This window comes from Tupaia chinensis, unplaced genomic scaffold (genome assembly GCF_000334495.1).
Source record: "Tupaia chinensis unplaced genomic scaffold, TupChi_1.0 Scaffold000302_1, whole genome shotgun sequence".
NCBI lineage: Eukaryota > Metazoa > Chordata > Mammalia > Scandentia > Tupaiidae > Tupaia > Tupaia belangeri.
Genome location: NW_006159792.1, coordinates 545,304 through 564,385, shown reverse-complemented (window position 1 = coordinate 564,385; position 19,082 = coordinate 545,304). Strand labels below are relative to the sequence as shown.

The window sequence follows — 19,082 nt, the reverse complement described above, 5'->3', positions numbered from 1 at the left end:
AGCTGATGACCGAGATGGACGAGGCAGCTGAGAAATGATCTTTATTGGTCAGAATGAGGTGCCACTGTAGGATGAAGTTGAGAGATTCGAGCGGATCCCACTCTGTGCCTCGGGAAGCAGTTCTTTTCTTTTCTATTCTATTTTTCCTTCTTTTTTAATTGCCACTCTCTAAGAGGGAGGGAGAGGGCAAGCGCCAGCCAATGGGGACTGGTCACGCTGCAATCCCTCTTTCCCAGCTCTCCAACTCAGCAGGACGTGGGCAAGCAGGCGTTCGAGCTCAGTGTTTTCCAAGCTGCCAGGGCTGGGATGGTCAAGTGGGATACAGCTTCCTCACCCACTGTGTGTGGGGTTGGTGGCCTCCGAAGACAGTTCTAAGCATGGAGTTCTGAAAGCGGTTCTGACAGCTGGCTCTACCCTGGACTCCCAGAATGCCCAGGGGCTACCACGATGCCGCACCATGATCAACTCCACAATAACCCATTCGAGGGCCTGACTGGGGAGGTCCACTTCCTCCGGACACCTTTATTAAGATGGGGATGGACATGATTGAAATGGGCTTTGGAACCTCCTTCAGACTAAATAAGACTCCGGCTATTCTGATGTGTTTCACTCAGGTCATTTCATTCATATTTAAATAAAGAGCAGAGTGTGCACTCATCCCCACGTGGTGTTCCAGGTGTTGGTGATCCGGGGGTGAATGGCAGTGAATATGGAGCACAGTCCCTGCCTCAGGGGCCTTCCGTTCTAGTAGGGTGAACAGAGGGTGAACAGACAAACGAATGAATGAAACGAAGTCATGAAACGCTATTGAGGCAAGAGTGACAGCTGGTTGTGGGAAGGCCCTTGATTGAATAGCTGAAGGCACACACTGGCCAGGCCGGGCTACACCGAGGGTCAACACTCCAAGCTCAGGGAACAAGAACGAACTCTGCAGAGCAACAGGGGCCTCACTCCTGCAGAGTCGGGAGGTCAGCGTGGCTGCACCAGAGCAAAGAGGAAGAGGGTTGTAGAAAGAGATGAGGCTGGAGAGGTTGCCAAGGGGCAGGCAGGCCCCATCCCTGCCAGTCACAGCTCTGTGACCACAGATGACTTCCTGAGTGTCAAGTTTCCTCAACTGCCAAATACTGTTTATCTAGCAAGGTGTCGCGAAGCCTGCAAGATCTAGCACTGTGCCTGCAATAACTGCCGTTCAGAGTGCCAATTAGTATCATTACTATCACGATTACCATCATTATTATTGTGTTCACCTCAGGATCCACGTCCAGCTGAATCATCTCCATCCTAGATAAATACTCCTACCCTTTGGTCAGCAGAATACAGACTTGAACTTCCCTTCACGAACCTCGAGGGAGGATCAGTAGCCCCCTTCCCTTCTCCTCTGCGAATCTCCCAGACTTCCTCTGGGTCTGCTTCACCTTGAGTTCTCTTCCCTCAAGCCGCAATCCTAGGACCACCATTAGTCATCAGCTCAGACCACACAACTGGACCCGGCTCACAGGTTTTGGTCTCATTCAGCCGTCTGTACTCGGGCATAAACTGCTCTTGGGGGAAGCTGGTATTTTGCACACGGTTGCCGTCACCTTGCCCTGTGGAGCCATAATGGAACTCCACTGGCTCTCTGAACAAGAAGCCCACTGGAGCCTGGTAGCACACAACTTCACAGAGCCCTCAGGAGGCCAAGGATTCCTCAGGGCAGCAGATGGCTCAGGGCTGGGCTGGAGCCACCACCGCCAAAGCCTTCTCCACCAATCACCTGGACCCTTGGGGTCCAAAACTCCTGTGTAGACAGTAGACTAAGCCTGAAAGAGCTCGGATATTAGACAAGCTAGGGGACTAATTAAAATGTAAAATGCGGTCTGTGGGGCATAAATTCCTACAAGTCCAGTGGGATCTACCACTTAGCACACCAACCAACCAAGGCAGCGATTTACTCAATGGCTCCTCTGAGGCCGTGTGCATCAGCTCACCTCCCAGTGTGCTTAATTTACCTCCCGAATGTGCTGGGCCAGGAGGAGGGGAATGGCCCCCATTTATTACGTTGGCCCCATGTGATGTGCAGAAGGGAAGGGAAGCTGCAGGCTGGGGCAGGGCTTCTGAACACCCAGAGCCTTGACAGCCTTCCACAGTGCAGTAGAACAAAGCAATGAATTCCTTGAACTACAGATTCTAGCAAGGACACCCTCCCTGAGAGGCTTAAGAGCACGGAGATAGAGTGAGGGAGTTAATTAGAACACAAAAACACGTACACAGGATTTCCCCAATGCAGTCTCTAAGAGCAAAGCTCCACAGAATCCTACTGAAAACTCAGATGGTGAAGAAATGCAGGAAATACTCTATCAGAGTACAAATGTAGAGGACATCCCCAAGCTGAGCATACCTGGGTTGCTAACAACAAGGTTTATGTGCTCATCAAAAAAAGGGTTGAGGCTAAGAAGCACTGCCATAACCCTGCCCACCCCAGAAGCCAGATGGCTGCTATCCCAAGGAGACAGCCAGCCCCAGCTGCAGGACCACGGGCAAGTCTTTAAACATCACTGCCCCTCACTTTCCTCCTCTGCAGCATAGGAATAGGGACAGGATTAAATGCACTTAAATCCAAGGAAGAGTCCCTGGTGAGTCAGCTATCGTGGGTATCAGTCTTTCTCTGAGCGAGAGCCAGTTTTTCCTTGAAAGCCTTGGCTCCCCGTGCATGATGCGACAGCTCACTCCTGTCTGACTCGGCATCCGCACTTGTGCATCTATCTTAAAAATCTACCTGTGTGTGGTGTATGTGGTCGTGTCGAGTTGGGAGTGCTGGTGTGGCCTTCTCTTGAGTATGCCCACCCACCACTTGAAGACCACATGAACACTGCCCAGCTGTGCCCACTCTGAGCTAGAAGGAGCTCCCTTCACTGCTCAGAGATGCCACTCAGAGCCACTCTCTGAGACAGCCAGCCTGAGGGCCCATTGAACCTGCATCTGCTCATGCTCAAGTCCATTTCATAAGCAGGTTTCCCCAGCAAGGTCAAGGAAATCTACAGGCCAGTCCTCGGATGGGCCAGCCCTCGGCTGGACATCCTTGTCAACACTCCCAGGCCACTGTAACCACCAAGCAGCAGCACTAGGTACCAGGCCGTGCCTAGAGTGGGGTCCTCAGCCATTATGACAGCTGCTGCTGCTGTTGACACTGCAACAGTGACAAATTCATCCTCCTGACAAGATCCCTTTAAATAATTCACAGGGAGCTGGGGATTAAGACACTGTCTCTCTCTGTCTCTGTTGAGATTTAAAACACCTCCAGCTGGGGTATTTAAAGAGAATATAATGGGCTGCCCCTTGTGGGTCTCCCCTCCCCCTTTCCTCCTCAGTCCCATTTCCCAAACTCACCCCCACCCCACCAGCCAGCCCTATAACAAGGAGGTCCAGAAAACAAGAAAGGGGAAAAAAAGGAGGGAATCTGCGCTTGACTGGTCACTATGGCAACAGTGGCAGGGTATTCAGCTGCCATTATCCCGGGGCCTCACACATGTGATTATCTTAAGCTGTCGACTGAATGTGGTTCTCACTGCTGCCCAACAGGGCCTTGTCGAACAAGGCCGGGGCGGGAGCTGCGGGCCCAGCCCCAGCTGTCTAATACTGTCCTGCCCAGACCTCGACTCCATCGATGGAGGAGCAGAGTTGCCCCTGGAAGAGGCATCCCTCTGCAGCTCTGTGGAGTTTCTCAGAATGCCCAGCAGAGGCCATCCTAAAGCTGGACCACCACAATGGGCCACGGGCTGGGGAGACAGGTGTCTCATTCCATGAGCTCAGGGAGCTTTAAGGATGCCTGGGTCAGTGGGAGCTGTTCTGGAGAAAGGAGAGTGAGCTATGGGAGGAGGAAGGGGCTGGGCCTTCTGAGAGGAGCCCTGGGCTTCATTCTCATTCTCAGGGAGGAGGGAATTCCCAGTCTCAAGGTGCAAGAAACTCAAATCTGGCCTGGGAAGAGAATACACCCAACTCCGTACTGTGTCCCCTCCACAGGGCATGGGAATGTGGCCACTGTGTGCCACCCTCTTTAGGACACTGGTTTTTCCCGAGACCAGAGCTGTTGGAGCTTGGTCCAGGAAGCCGGTGGAAGTCTTTGGCCTCCACTGAGAAGAATAATATTATTGCTTTGCCCCCAGGACGTGGCTTCAGATCGTCTCTGGGCTAAGGTTCTCAGCTCCATAAACATCCTTTGAATGATGAGATGACAGGTCAACCTCCACTAGACACACTCCCATTTTTCCAGTGCCCCTTTTAAAACCCAGCCACCAGACGAAGCCCATTGTGTCAGATATGCTCAGGCCAGCCCTGCACAGGGTGGGGCCACCATCCCCCATGACCTGCACCTGAACTGCTCTGAACACCTAAAATCGGTCCTGGCCTCTTCTGCATTTGGATCCTATGGCCAGCCCCATAAAGACGTGACAATCACACACAAGTCCAGGCTGCACAATTCATTGTTGCACATAAATGCAAACATAGAGCATTATCATTGACCACATTAGATTGAAGACACAGCCCTCAACCAGCAGGCTGAATTTTGACTCCAACGTCTTTCCCATTGGTTGTCCTTTGGCATACTGGGAACTATGTTAGCTATGCCTGATTCCATGAGGAAGAGAGATGAATAGGACAGAATGAGTGGAGATGAGGATGTACCGTGATGGAACCGGAACCCCCAGCCCCATGTTCTTAAGGAGCATCTCAAAGAGGAGGGGCTCTGGGACCAGCAGTTAGCATAATGGCTATGTTGCTGGACTCCCATGTAGTTGACCGTGGTTCACATCCTGGACCCAGTGGCTTGAAACTCATGCCGGGCACGTGTGTGTGCATGCATGCCCAAGATCCTGAGAGGAGAATGGAGGAGAAGGGATTGCGGTGTGGCCATCCCCCCTGGGGGGTGATTTCTCGCTTTCTGTCTCTCTATCTCTCTCTGTCTGTCTGGCGAGCGCACATGCCCTATAGCAAAAACCTTTCCAGTAAATAAATAAATAATAAAAAAGAGGAGGGGCTGGTTGACACTGAGGCCACTGAAGGAGATAGAGTAGTTTGCTGGGGCTCTCTAACATCTCTTTCTTCCCAATTGTCCCTTCCCAGGAGTCCTCACTTCCTGAACATTTGCTAAGGCATAAGGAGTGGGAACTGACCTATCTAGGCTCTTCCATCACCACCTGGAACAACCATCTGCAGGGTCCACCTATATCCTTTTCTCTGGCCGTGCTCGCCAACTCTGTGAGTGGGGCCTCTCCCTCCAGGCTTCTCTTGGACTTGCGACTTCTTTGCCCCCAAACATCACGAACTGCCCTGTTCCACTTCCCCTCACAGAGCTTGCTTTAAAAAATATATATATATTTCATGCTTACCACTTGGGCTACTTACCGACCTGTGACTTTCAAACCTACCATTCCCCTTTGTAGAATATTAAGAAACATTGGCCTCTCCTCATTGCCTACCTGTTTTCTAGTAAGTTGTGACTCTGAGATCCCTTCCTTGGACTCATTTCCAGGGGTTTAAGACTGAGCTTTGTGATCAGAGAGGCCTGGAGTCAGTCTCAGTGACACCCTTACCCAATCCTGTGACTAGATAATGCCTAAGCCTCAGGGACTACAAAATGGAGAAATACTGCCTACCTCACAAGGTCCTGGTGAGAAGTCAGTGAGGTAAAACTCCATGTCTAGTACATAGTCAGCACTTAAATGACATGGTGACTATTTGTAGTCATAATTATTATTATTAACACTATCGACAATAACATTGCTATTAATAACAGGATGTACCCTCTGCTGGTACTCATGCAAGAACTACAACCTAACAGCAACACTGGATGGTGATCTTATATCTTCAGCCAGTTCCCACCCGCTTCCTGTGCAAGTTACACCTCTCAAGTAAGAGTCATTGCTACCATAGCAGTAGTCAGAGCAAGGAATGTTGTGCTGAGCTTTATAGTTTACAAGAAAGGTAAACATAATTTAATCCTCCCAACCACTCTGTAAATAAGGTCTTTTATTACCCAAGTTATAAAGGCAAATGCGGGTTCAGAAAGGTTAAAAAATTTGGCAGAAAATGGAAATAAACCCAACATCAGATTCCACATCCTGAGCTTATTCCTTTATACTACCATGTGTAGAGTAGGATGTAGGCCAAATCAGTCAAACACTTTTAGCCAGAATTAGAGGTAAGGGCAGAAGCATTATCTGAGGGTTGCCCTGTGTATAGAGGCTGAGCTCGTCCTTCCTCGAGCCAGGTTCACAGTCCTCCTCTTCCTTGTGATGACCTTAACCCTCCTTCACCCATTTTCTTCCTGTCTGTCTTATCTAGGCCTCTGACCTCTGTGTCATCTTCCTTCCAGTGCTTTGTTTCCCCCAATAACGCGTTTCTCCCCTCACCCAGGCGGCCAGTGTGAGGAGTGGTGCGTTCAGGCTGGTAGGACAACAGCCTCTCTGCTCACCCGCCTCCTCTCCATCCTCAGACCCGGGTCAGCAGTGGTCTTTCCACTGCCCTAAGAGCCACTGTCCTTCAACTTGAGAAGAGCTGTCATTAAGTAGTTGGTCCTCAGGCTCATGTGATTGTTGCAGAAAAGTTTCCAGGATTGAGACATGGGATATTGGGGGATTTGGAGGGAACTGTCTTCCCAGGGATAGTTTTAGAGAAAAGGAAAGACACGGTCTACCTGGGAAGATGAGGATTAAGCCTGTCTCCAAAAGGGGAGGGGAGCTTAGGTGACTTCTGGAGCATCCTCTCAGAATCTGTGAACAAAAATGTCTCCTACTCTGCTCAAGGATCAGTCTGCAAGCCATTTCCACGAGCAAGAAAATAATCTGTCAGATGGTCAGGTTCAACCCCAAAGTGCTTTAATACAACAAGCTAGAGACGCATCTCAATCACCCTCTCACTTCTCTCTCCTACGCTCACTCCATCCCCACACACAGTCACACCCATGTATTTCTGCAGTCCGCTATCATTCCACTCCACGACACTGGTCACCTGCACCATTCGAGTCACGTCCCGCTAAACGCACACACACACGTGCCAGGAAAACACTCATATAAAAAGCCCCGTGAGAGAGCAACTGCAGACGGTGACACCATCCAGAATGGTGGCCGTGCTGCTCCTCAGGACCAGCTCTCCTCCCCGGGGATCCCCTAGGTCAGCCTGCCCCAGAGCCTGCAGTCACAGCTTTCCCAGGGCCGCGAGTCCAGTCGCAGAGCTCCGAAGGAGGCCTTCCACACCACTCCTGGCTGTCGTCCTGAGCCCTGCGCCTTTGTCTATCACTGTCTCTGTCAAGCAGGTGATTTTAAACTTCCATTCCTGAAAGACGGGTATTATATAAAAAAATGTTTTAAGTGCCTCGGGGTGTTTTGTTCCTCATTGCTTCATAAAAGTGACATTAATAGCCAGGGAAGAGCTCTGCTGAGTGCAATTACAGAGGATGTTTCAGGTAGGAAAGCTGTTTTGAGCCTGCTAATGTTTCCTAATTACAGGCCTTTTGGTAGAGAGAGAAAAAGATAAAGAGTGGGTGGGAGGCCTAGGTGGGGAGCGCTGACTTATCTGGTGGCTTACCTGAGGGGGAAAGAGATGGGGAGGGGAGAGGGAGAGAGCACAGGGTCAGAGGTCACTGGTAGGGAGGCTGGGCCTCTCTTCGTTGAGAAAGCAGTACTAATTCCTGGAAAAAGATACCACCTATGTCCCCTAGTGTGAGAAAGAAATCTTTTACAGACTGAGCCTGAATTCGAAGAGCCCACACTGCTCAAACCAAGAGCCCCTTCTGGAATCCACACTCTGGAGACAAGGCAGTGGGCCCTTGGTTGGAAAAGACAGTGGAGCATAGCTGTTGGCAGCAGGTTACAGGTCAGAGCGCTGGCGCTCCTCGGCTGTGCTCCCTTAGTCAATTCGTCCGTTTCACTGGGCCTCACTTTGCTCATCTGTAAATGGAGTTGTGAGAATTAATGTCTGCCCAGACCTAAATCCCTGAGGGCCTGTCCTACAGTACTAGAGTCTTCTCCTACCTGGTATCTGCCACCTTTCTGGTACCCATGTCCTAATGCCCTCTGGGAAGTTACTTCATCCTGTCTTTCAGCCCTGACCCTTCAGGAGGCTGTGCACAAGATAGAGGGCCTCAGCATAAGCTGATAAGCATTTTGTACTTCCTGGAACAGGGGCTGGGTCAGGCTAGGCTCAGGAGTCAAGCCAAGCTGGTGAGGTTCAACCAGAGCTAATTCCAGGGGTTCTGCTTGAGAACCCAGGAGGAGGTGTTCGTTTTTTTCCTAGGAAATATGGATGAAAGAGGCCCTTAGGGCTGGAGGTGCTGCAGACAAACACCCTGTGATAAAGAAGAACCCCAGCAGGAAACCAATGCCATGGGAGAAGAGAGGAGAAGGGGTGAGAAGAGGGAGGAGACATGAAGGGAGGTTGTGGGGCAGACAGACTGATGCTAGAGATCTGGACCTGCCCAAACAGGAAGCGGTACCCGCCCTTGGACCATCCGGTTATGTGAGCCGAGGCGTTTTCCTAAACACTGAGCTGTGTTTCTCTGTCACTGGCCACCAAATCCCTGCCTGATATAAAAGTGTAGACTGAGAATGGCTTCCAGCAATCAGTGACCAGGCCAGACGCTCCCACACCCCTGGCGGTGGCTGTAGTCTGAGAAGCCATGAGCACCCCACCCTGATGCCCTTCTGCCCTGGCTTGTACTGAAATTCAAACACAGTGAAAATCCATCTACAAACCATTCCACCCAAAGCTACATGTCCCTTGGATTTGCTTAATGTAGTTCAGGTTTTTTGGTTTTTTTTTTTTAATGTCTTAATTAGCATGATTGAAGCATGAAAGGAAGAAAAGAGAAAATCCAGCCCTCAGGAGAGTTACTGCTACGCTAACATTTCCTAAATGTTTACAGGGAAAACTTTTTACCCACGTTGTCTCTTGTATGACTCAGCTACTATCCCTACCCACTAAGCAGAGGACAGTGGGGCTGCAGTTCCAAATGGCAGGCCAAGGTGACACGGGAGTGGGCAGGGAGTGGCCAAGCTGCAATATGAGCTGGTTTACCTGATGCCACGGCCTTGGGCTGGAACTGCTACTCCGTAAAGTTCTCGCCCGTCGGACCAGATACCTTGCCATTGATTTTGCTTGGCCTTGGGATGAATGAGGTGCTATTAGAGTGGACCCCTCTCCGTAGTGAGCTCTCCTTGCTCCCATGAGGTGGGCAGCTGGCCAGGTGCCTGGAGGAGCTGACGGGGGTTGAGGAGGCAACCAGGGACCCCGAGTGGCCTGGACAGTCCCATGTGGACAACTCGAGTGAGCCTGACTCATGGGTCTACATCCTGTGTTGGGGGTTGATCTACCAGACATGGACATTCAGGCGCGTGCTGCCCCTTCACAGTGGCCAGCTGTGCTCGTCCCTCAGTCCCATAGCCTCTGTCACTGGAAACAACTCTGAACTCTCGGAACTGCCAACAGTCGCAAGGCAAAATCAGCCCATTCAATTCACACATACACAGACCCACACACACAGGTACGTACACACATGAACACACAAACACATGCATATACTTACGTACATACGTATATACCCCTACACTCATTTACACATGCACATGCACACATATGTATGCACGTATGTATGTATACAAATACACACATGTGTACACATGCACATGCACACATATATCCATACATAAAAACAGACACACACATATACATGCATAATGTACATATATAGTATACACTTGCATATGCACACATAGGCACCATAGATACATACATATACACGTGTATATACGCATATGCTCCTATACATATACACACATACACATTTACATATACATATACATATACATACATACAAATACACACACATGTACACACATAATACACACATATAGTGCACACATACATATACACATGTGTGCACATATTCATATGTCCACATATATACAAATACACAGGCACACATATACATGAACACATATGTAGGTATACACATATGCACATACAAGTGAACTTTAAAACATTCATTTTGGTGCAAAAAAAAATTGAAATCCATACATAGCTTTTCAAGATACTCATACTCTGAGCTTTTTGAAGACCCTTCATATATGTGCATACGTGCACACACACACACACACCCAAAGCACATTGCAAGCCCAGGTTCCTCATGCTGAGACTCACGAGGTGTGGGTCTGGACACCTTTCCTGCTTTTGCTCTGTCAAACCGCGCCCCGTCAAGGCAGCATGAGCACACGCAGGCTGAGACGTGGCCCCCGACAGCCGCACACTGGGGTGGCGCCCTGAAGCCCGGGGGCACTGTTTGAGGAGGAAAGTTCAGGCAGACGCTAACACTTGGCCTCATGCATCGTCGATGTAGATGTGAACACAGACATAGGAGCGAGCACAGGCCGTCCGCACCGCAGGTGGAAATAGCTAGTGCGCCCTGGTCAAGCTCTTCTAAAGTAGACCGTCTCTGGGCTCACTGGCAAAAAGCGAGTTGAACAAGCCTCCCCATCAGGAAAACCAAAGCTTGCCTTCCTAACCCATCACAGCCAGCACCTGAAAGCCACAGGGACCGTCTTCTGGGGCCTGGTCTCCTCTATCACACGCCCGACGTCAGCAGAGCTGGCTCCGTCTGCATTGCGAGATGTGCTCCTTGCGAGGTCTGGCAACAACTGGGCGCTGAGAGGCCTGCACGAATGTTGTATCAGGCCGTGACAAACCTAAACTGCATCTCCCACTGTGGGTCCCTGGGCTGACCCTGCAGAGAAGTCTCAAGAATGGTCTGGTCCTTACATTTATTCAGTCAACAGACGTTTTTTGGAGCCTGTCCCCAGCAGGGCCGAAGCTGGACACCAGCGACACAAGATGGCACAGACCCGTGCACTGGCCTGTATGAAACACCAACACAACAACACGTTTCGAGTAACAGATATGATGCCCCCCCAAGCCATGATGGGCGGAGCATTTACGAGGATCCCAGAAGAGATGAAAGCAGAGCTGACAGGGTGGGGGCGTCAGGGACGAGCAAGAGAAGGCCAGGCGGCACAGAGGGACCACCACCCTGGGCGGACTGAAGGGCGGCTGTATGACCACAAAGACTGCCACTTACAGGGCCCTGCGGTGGCCAGGCACGGCGTGGCGCGTTTGCCATGGGTCTCTCTGAGCTCCCCACCATCTGGAGGCCCTGACATACACAGGGCAGGGCAGGCCTGGAAGCCAGCCTGAGGAAGGGCTCACCAGGGGTCCTGGGAGAGTCCCCGGGACAGCCTGCAGTTGGAGCCCCGTCCCTCATTGGCACGTGTTACTTTATAAATGTATGTATTGCCTTTTTCCCTCTGCTTACCAGGTAGCCACTAATTTAGGTTAAACCTAAAGACCTTGAATTAAGGGCAGGGTGCTGCAATTAGATAATAAAGTGACAATTTTGAATTTGGACTTGAATACTTCCCAGTTGGGGTGTGTAATCTTATGATCAGCTCTCCAGCAACATAACTGAAAAGGAAGTGCAGGCTATGTACAGGTGGGTGGTCCAGCTGCTCCCCATCTGACAGTTCTCAGGCGTAGCCGGAAAGACACCCCGCTAGCCTGCGAAAGGAAGAATCTCAGCCTGTCTGTGGGAAGCCTGTCACACAGGCCACCACTCCCACTACCGCTGGAGCCATTGTGCCATCTGCCAGCCCCCGCAGCATTGTGCTATCCGCCAGCCCCCGCAGAATGGTGGTGACTCCTCCTGGGAACCCAGTTCCCCCCAGGCTTAAAACACAATGGTGGGACCAGCAGTTGGTGTAATGGCTATGTCGCTGCACTCCCATGTAGTCAACTGCAGTTCAAGGCCTGGACCTGGTGGCTTAAACTCATCCGGACACATATGTGTGCCCAAGATCCCGAGAGGAGAATGGAGGAGAAGAGATTGCAGCCTGGCCATTCCCCTGGGGGTGATTGCTCACTTCCTGTCTCTCTCTGTCTCTCTCTGTCTTTCTGGTGAGTGCATGCGCCCTATAGCAAAAACCTCTCCAAAAACAAAAACAAACAAACAAACAAAAAGCAATGGTACCCATCTTCTTCATCTTAAGCATCTGGTATAGTACCTTGGCTGCAGAGGGACACCTAAAACCTTTGCCTCCTTTCTGGGAGACACCCCCATGCCCTGTCTCTTCCCCACTAGGTCCCAGGAACATGTGGACCACACAAGTAGCCTCCTAGCCTTTCAAACGCCGGAAGTCCTGTGTGCCGTGAAGTTCACTCCACTCTGCTCCAGCACCCATGCCCTGGCTCCACTCCCTACCTCTTCATCACCCACAACTACGCTGTGTACCTTAACCCCAAGCCCTGATGGAAGGCCACAGTCTCTGGCCTCCTCCAGTCTCTGCCTGCTCCCCAGCCTCACTGAGACCTCCACCTGGGATCCCTGTGCTTGGTCCTAATAGGCAAAAACTCCTAGCTTCCCCTCCTCCCTGCTGGGTAAATGCCATGATTTCAAATGCCACCCTCACTCCTTGCCAATGTCCTCAGCTCCTCACTCCTTGGCCCAGCCAGTTTTTCCTGTGCGAACAGGACTCCTCCAGGCGGAGTCTGGCAGCTGAAGGAGGCCTGCAGATCAAGGCCCTGACAAATGCACGGCCTCTGGCCACGTTGCTCCTCATTAAATATGGCTGGCCGGCCTTTACTCCTGGCCATTCTCCCCCAAAACACACCCAGCCTTTATCCAACTCTCAGTAGCACTTGGTTCAAATCTCCACCTTCCTAAAACCCGCTACCCCAAGCCTCCTGACCCTCCCTTTGCTTCCAACCTCAGAGAGAAGACAGGAAGTTGAGATAATTTTATGTTTATGACTTCTGTTACCAAGTTGGAGGACTCTCCTCTCTTTGTGGGCACATTTATCTCTGTCCTGCCACCAACAGAAAAGGCATCCCTGCCTCCTAAGAGGTGGTGTGCCCACAGCCTGCCTGCTCGCTCTCCCTCCCATGCCCTGTCTTCTCTTCCCATCACAAGCTGCTGTCTCTACTGCTTCACCTCCGGCCGACAGTTCTTCCCCTCTCTGCCCTCTGGCTTCTCACCTGGACCCCTGTGAAACTCCTGGAGGTCACCCTCGTGGAGAAGTTCCACACCCAGCAGCATGTGCCACCCGTACTTCCTCTTCCTCCTTGACACACTCTTTTCTTTGTCCAAACTTGAGTTCCCTGGCGTCTACCATAGAGCAGGGTCCCCTCTTGGTCCAGCTCCCAGCCTACTCTTCCTTGGCCTCCTTTTCAGGCTGCTCTTTCTCGAGCTGATGTTTCAATGGAGGCTGCCCTCGATCCCTTTTATGTCTTCACCCCGCAGTCACTCCCCCGGGGGACTGCAGGCATACCCTGGGCTCCCACCCCAAATTCCATTCCCCGTAAGTCAGATGCTGACTGTGCACCTCCCTGTGGGTGCCCCAGAGGCACGTCAAACTCCACAGATCCCAGGCTAATCTCAGCCTCTTCCCACGGAGGCACGCTCCTCTCCCCACTTTCTCCATCTCCAGGAATGGCGCCGCCATCCGCCCATGGCCCGAGTTAGAATGGCGCCGCCATCCGCCCATGCCACCAAACGCACATCGAGTCGGGTGGTGCATCAGGGGTGAGTTTCTAATAGTGAATGTGTACGCACGAGTCCTGCACTATGGAAGCTATGATACGGCTGAAGGGGAGCGCCAGGTGGAAATGAACCCGATCCTAACTCGTAGACACATAAACTCAGCAATCGGGAAGACTTTATGTGCCATGGGAACGCCTCCTAGCACTGGGAAGACCTGTGAGGGGGGGTTCATCATGGCTACAGCGAAGGTGTCAGGGAGGGTGAGCCAAGTGAGTGAAGTTCAGAAGATAAAGGAGAAGTTAAGCATCGCCCCTCGTTTCTGGTCTTCGCAATGTGCTAAGACGGAGCAAGAGCCCACAGGCGGGGTAGGGGGAGGAGCAGCCCGCGAGCTCTGCTTGGTGGTGCTGATGGACATCGCCATGAGCACCTGACAAAAGACACGGCTGCAGGGTATGTGAGCCTGGCCAGGGGTCCGAACCTGGGAGCCGCTGGTGTGCCTGCAGAATTGGGAATTGGGAACTGACCGAGAATTGGAGGCCGCTGTCCAGCTGAGGCAGAGCAGCGAGAAGAGACCCTGAGACCTCCACCTGGGATCCCTGTGCTTGGGTCTAGGGCTGGCCTGTCCCTCAAGCTGCTCACTCTGAGTCAGACAGGCTCAGGGAACTGCTCTTGACTCGGGTCTAGGGCTGGGCTGTCCCTCAAGCTGCTCACTCTGAGCCAGACAGGCTCAGGAGCTGCTCTGGGCACCGAGGGCACTGCGGCTGTAGTCCCTTGGAGAAGAGTTGGGGAAACAGCCATGCTGGTGGCGAGGGGGGAGGGCTTACAAGAGCAGCCCAGCCAGGTGTCTCCAGAGGGCACCACTTAACTTTGAACGTTTCCCTCCAGGAGAATCTTTCTTGGGGGAGGAAATCAGAAGTTAAGACAGGTGCTGCATATACAAATCAAGGGAAAAATAACCCATAAATCATGTCGAGGACTCGTGAAAATCTACAAGCCTTCAGACGATAACATAATTTGTAAAAGATGGCAAGTTAATATCCAGGCAACCTGCCGAAGCTGCCACCTCAGCAACTATGCATGAAGTCCCAGGTAGAAATAGGAAGGCTTCCCTAGCGGCCACCAGTTTCCTGGCAGGATTTGGACATTTCAGAGTGGGCTGGCTGAGCCCCGTCCTGGCTCCCCGCTTTGGGGAATGCCAGCTCCTTCTGGACCTTAGCCCCAGCCCCAACACATGATGGCTGTGTCTGGGTTGTGCGGTACTGCAAATGCTGGGGGTGGAAGGGCACCCAGGAGAGGGCACAGCTGAGGTCCACGACCAGCTGTCCCAACCTGAGCCATCCCTATGGCAGAATGAGGGTTTAACAGTATTTGTGACATGCTTTGGTACCCCTGTGCTGGGGATCTCCCTAGGGCGCAGAGGTCACCGAACACAGGGACAGAGAGAGAAGTCTGGAGCGGATGAGGTGTAGGGCCACCCTGCCCCAGCCTGACTTCACCCCAGGCCGGGGTGAAGAGCCCCCTTTCTCCATCCGTCGTCTTCCTTCATGATTAAACCGCAAAGCTAGCCATCGGCCCAAGCTCGGGGCACGACCATCTTCTCCACGTCACCCCCTCCCTCTCCCTCTCCGCCCTCCGTCTTTTGCCAGGTCCTTCCTGCCTCACTCCTTAGAAACTGCGCTCTGAGTAGCCCCTTTCAATGGATCCTTCTGACACGTTCAAGACAGTTGGAAGAGGCTCCTCAACGCTTTCTCCAACGGTTCTCCACAACCCGTCCACGAGTGTGCTGCTTTCTCCTCTCGCCCAGGACTTCTCCAATACCTCCGGATAAAATCCAAGATCCTCGCGGCCCGTCACCACCGTGCCACGTCCGACCTCTCTCCAGCGCCACCGCAGCATGGGCCTTACTGCCTCATGTTCCAGACACATAGGCTCTTCTCGCTTACATCTTGCATGGCCCTATTTCTTCGAAGCAGATACTCCCCCTACTCAGAACACTTCTCCAGACTCTCCACTCACCACCCGTCAAACTACACACTATTCAAAAGCCAGCTCACACACGCCTCCTCTGTAAAGTCTTCTGGTCACGCTCCAGGGTTCCTCACTCCCAGCCCTGTGCCACTCTTGTCTGCCAACTCCCTAGCACTACAAAGGAGAGAGTACTTCTGCTCACTCAGGAATGCACTGGTGACCACAGGGGACAGCGAGCCCTAAAGTCGTGCTGTCCTCGCAGCGGTAGGATCTGGCTGGCAGTATGGACAGTGAACAAGTGGGAAAAATTGAGAATTTTTCTCTAAGGCAAGGTCCAGGTGGAAGAGAGCCTCAGCTTTTCTGGACGCCAACTCCTCTCTCATGCCCTTGCCTTCTCTGCAGCCCTAGGGGTATTGCAAATTTCTGATCTGCTCCAGTGTCACTAGCCTGAGTCCCCCGTCCCCACATGGCAATGGCCTTAGTGGCTTAGAGGCCAGCTCTCTGGAAGGACCATCAACAGATGGTCTCCCTCACCACACTCAGGAGCAGTTCAGGTCGGAGACCCTGAATGCTGGCCTCTGTGGATGGGCAGTGAACAGTCGTCCACAGCTGGCTTTGTCCACAGCTGGCTTCTGCTCCCTACCGGCATGCCTCACTCTGCCCTCAGCCCTCTTGTGGCCCAGGACCTCATGGCAGGAGTGAAGGGCGGAAGGGTTGACACTCACCCCCGATGCAGGATTGGCTGTCCAGCCCAGCTCTGCAGTAGCCGTCCTGGTATCCATCAATGTTTCTACAGGTAAAAACAAACACATGCACATCGTGAGCACAAGGATCGCGAGAGCGTGGCCCTTATGTTTATGAAAGTATTATGGTGGTAAATGTCAGTAAGAGGAGGGTGGGGCTTCTTCCAGCCCAGACTCTTCTGTAAAGCCCAAGGCTCAGAGAGAAGTCTACGAAACTCACACGGTTCATGGCAGAACTGGCTGCAGACCTGAGGTCTGTCCACACTGAGTCCTGCACTCTCTTCCCACTGACCCCCACACCGCCTGCATGGGGTGAAGTATCTGCCCACCTTCTGCTGTACTCCCAAGACCAGGTCCCCCCTTACTTCCTGCAGGTTCCCTTGCCCCTGGGCCCGATCCATCCCCAAGACTCCACCGGGCCTTAACAGCTCAAGCCAAGGCATTACCCAGAGCACGAATGCCCATCGCCAACCTCAGCAGCCTACTGATGCCAGCACCGACCAGCAGGGCAAGCGTGGCTACAGTGGCCACCTCTTTGGTCACCTCCCTCCCTCCAGCCACAGTACAGGACTCGGTGATTACAGCTAAGCTTCACATGTTTGATTTGCTAAGATTTTTTTTTTTTTTTGGAGAGATTTTTCACTATAGGGCACGTGCGCTCGCCAGACAGACAGAGAGAGACAGAGAGACAGAAAGCGAGAAATCACCCCCCAGAGGGGATGGTCACGCCACAATCCCTTCTCCTCCATTCTCCTCTCGGGATCTTGGGCACGCACGCACACGCACCCGGCGTGAGTTTTAAGCCACCGGGTCTGGGACACCAACCGCGGTCGACTACGTGGGAGTCCAGCGACATAGCCATTAAGCTAACTGCTGGTTCCCCTAAGTTTTGACAAATATTTACATCCATGAAATCAATACCACACTCAACATAATAAACATACTCATCGCTCTCGGAAGTCTCTTCTATCCCTTTGTCATCTTCCCTTCTCTCCTCACCTGACTTGTCCCTGTTCCCAGGCAATGACTGGCAGGCTTTCTCTCACTCAAAAGTGGCATCTTGGGAACCAGCAGTTAGCGTAATGGCTATGTCGCTGGATTCCCACGTAGTCGACCGCGGTTCGCGTCCCGGACCCGGTGGCTTAAAACTCACGCCGGGCGCGTGTGCGTGCGTGCCCAAGATCCCAAGAGGAGAATGGAGGAGAAGGGATTGCGGCGTGACCATCCCCCCTGGGGGGTGATTTCTCGCTTTCTGTCTCTCTGTCTCTCTCTGTCTGTCTGGCGAGCGCACATGCCCTATAGTGAAAACCTTTCAAAAAAAAAAAAAGAAAAAAGAAAGAAAAAAAAAAAAAGTGGCATCTTCTCTCATTTTATCTAAGTGGAATCGTGTAGTATATGCGATTTTTAATCAGGTTTCTTTCACTTAACATAACTGTTTTAAAATTCATTCATGTTGTGTATACCAATGGTTTATTCTTTTTTTTTTTTTTTGAAGAGGCTTTCACTATAAGATGCGTGCGCTCGCCAGAAAGACAGAGACAGAGAGATAGAAAGTGAGAAATCACCCCCTGGGGGATGGCCACACCACGATCCCTTTTCTTCCATTCTCCTCTCAGGATCTTGGGCATGCATGCACACGCGCCCAGTGTGAGTTTAAGCCACTGGGTCTGGGATTTGAACCACAGTCGGCTACATGGGAGCCCAGCGACAGAGCCATTACGCTAACTGCTGGTTCCTTTCTATTGCTGTGTAGCGTTCCAGAGTAGCTACACCACACTGTGTTGACCCATTCACCTGCTGTTTCCAGCTCTGGCCTATTTTGTGAGAGCGTATGAGAACTCCAGTCCCTCCCTATCGTCACTGACACTCAGCTGCGTCACTTTCATAGCTGTGTCGTGGTATAACACTGTGGTTCTAATTTTTATTTCCTATTGATAAATGATACCAGATCCCATACCACATGCTTTTTTGCTATTCATCTATCTTCCTCAGTGAAGTGGGTGCAAGTCCTCTTCCCACTTTTTAATTGAGTGGTTTATTTCCTTACTATTGAGTTTTGAGAGTTCTTTCTGTACATAAGCCCTTCTTCACATATGTGTTTTGCAAATATTTTCTTCCACTCTGGGGCTTGTCCTTTCATTTTCTTAACAGTATCTCCCAAAACCCAGAATTTTAAGATGTTGATGAAATCAAATGTATCGAGTTTTTCTGTTGTGGTTTAGTATCATAGCTGAGAAATTGCTGCCTAACTCAAGTCACAAGAATTTTCTCCTATGAGTCATTCCGAGGTCATTTTGAGTAAGGTGGAAGATGTCAATCAATGCCCTCTTTGTCCCTGTGTCTCCGATCGCTCCAGACGGACATCACATAGGCTGCTGAAGGTGTCCTCCCAACCCGGCCTCCCTGGGGTGAGCACCAGAGGAGCAGGCACCACTCCTGCTGGCACCACTGGTGCCCAACCGACAGGGCCCAGGGAGCCGGTGGTACGTGGATGGCCTTCCGTGCTGCCTGTTCTAGGGAAGAGACACGAATACAGGACAGCTACGACACTGGGGCCTACTGGGGAATGGGACTCCCGGCATAAGCCAAAGGTGGGGAAGAAGTCTACCCTATGGGCAGGAACAGGGGAATGCAACAGAAGTGACAGACCAGGAGCAGTGTTGAGAAAAGGGGTTCCCTGGGACCAGCAGTTGGCGTAATGGCTACGTCGACTGTGGTTCGAGTCCCGAACCTGGTGACTTAAACTCACACTGGGGGCATGTGCGTGCGTGCCCAAGATCCTGAGAGAAGAATGGAGGAGAAGGTATTGTGGT

The 19,082-nt window shown here is 51.8% G+C and overlaps 1 protein-coding gene across 1 annotated transcript in view; it reads right to left on the bottom strand.

Moving 5' to 3' along the window:
- EPHB1 (EPH receptor B1) overlaps positions 1-19,082 on the bottom strand; it is a 375,105-nt gene that overhangs the window by 353,602 nt on the left and 2,421 nt on the right. Inside the window, exon 4 of the mRNA XM_006150856.2 lies at positions 16,252-16,316. Within this exon, the coding sequence (XP_006150918.1) occupies positions 16,252-16,316 (65 nt within the window). The remainder of the gene's footprint in view (positions 1-16,251; positions 16,317-19,082) is intronic.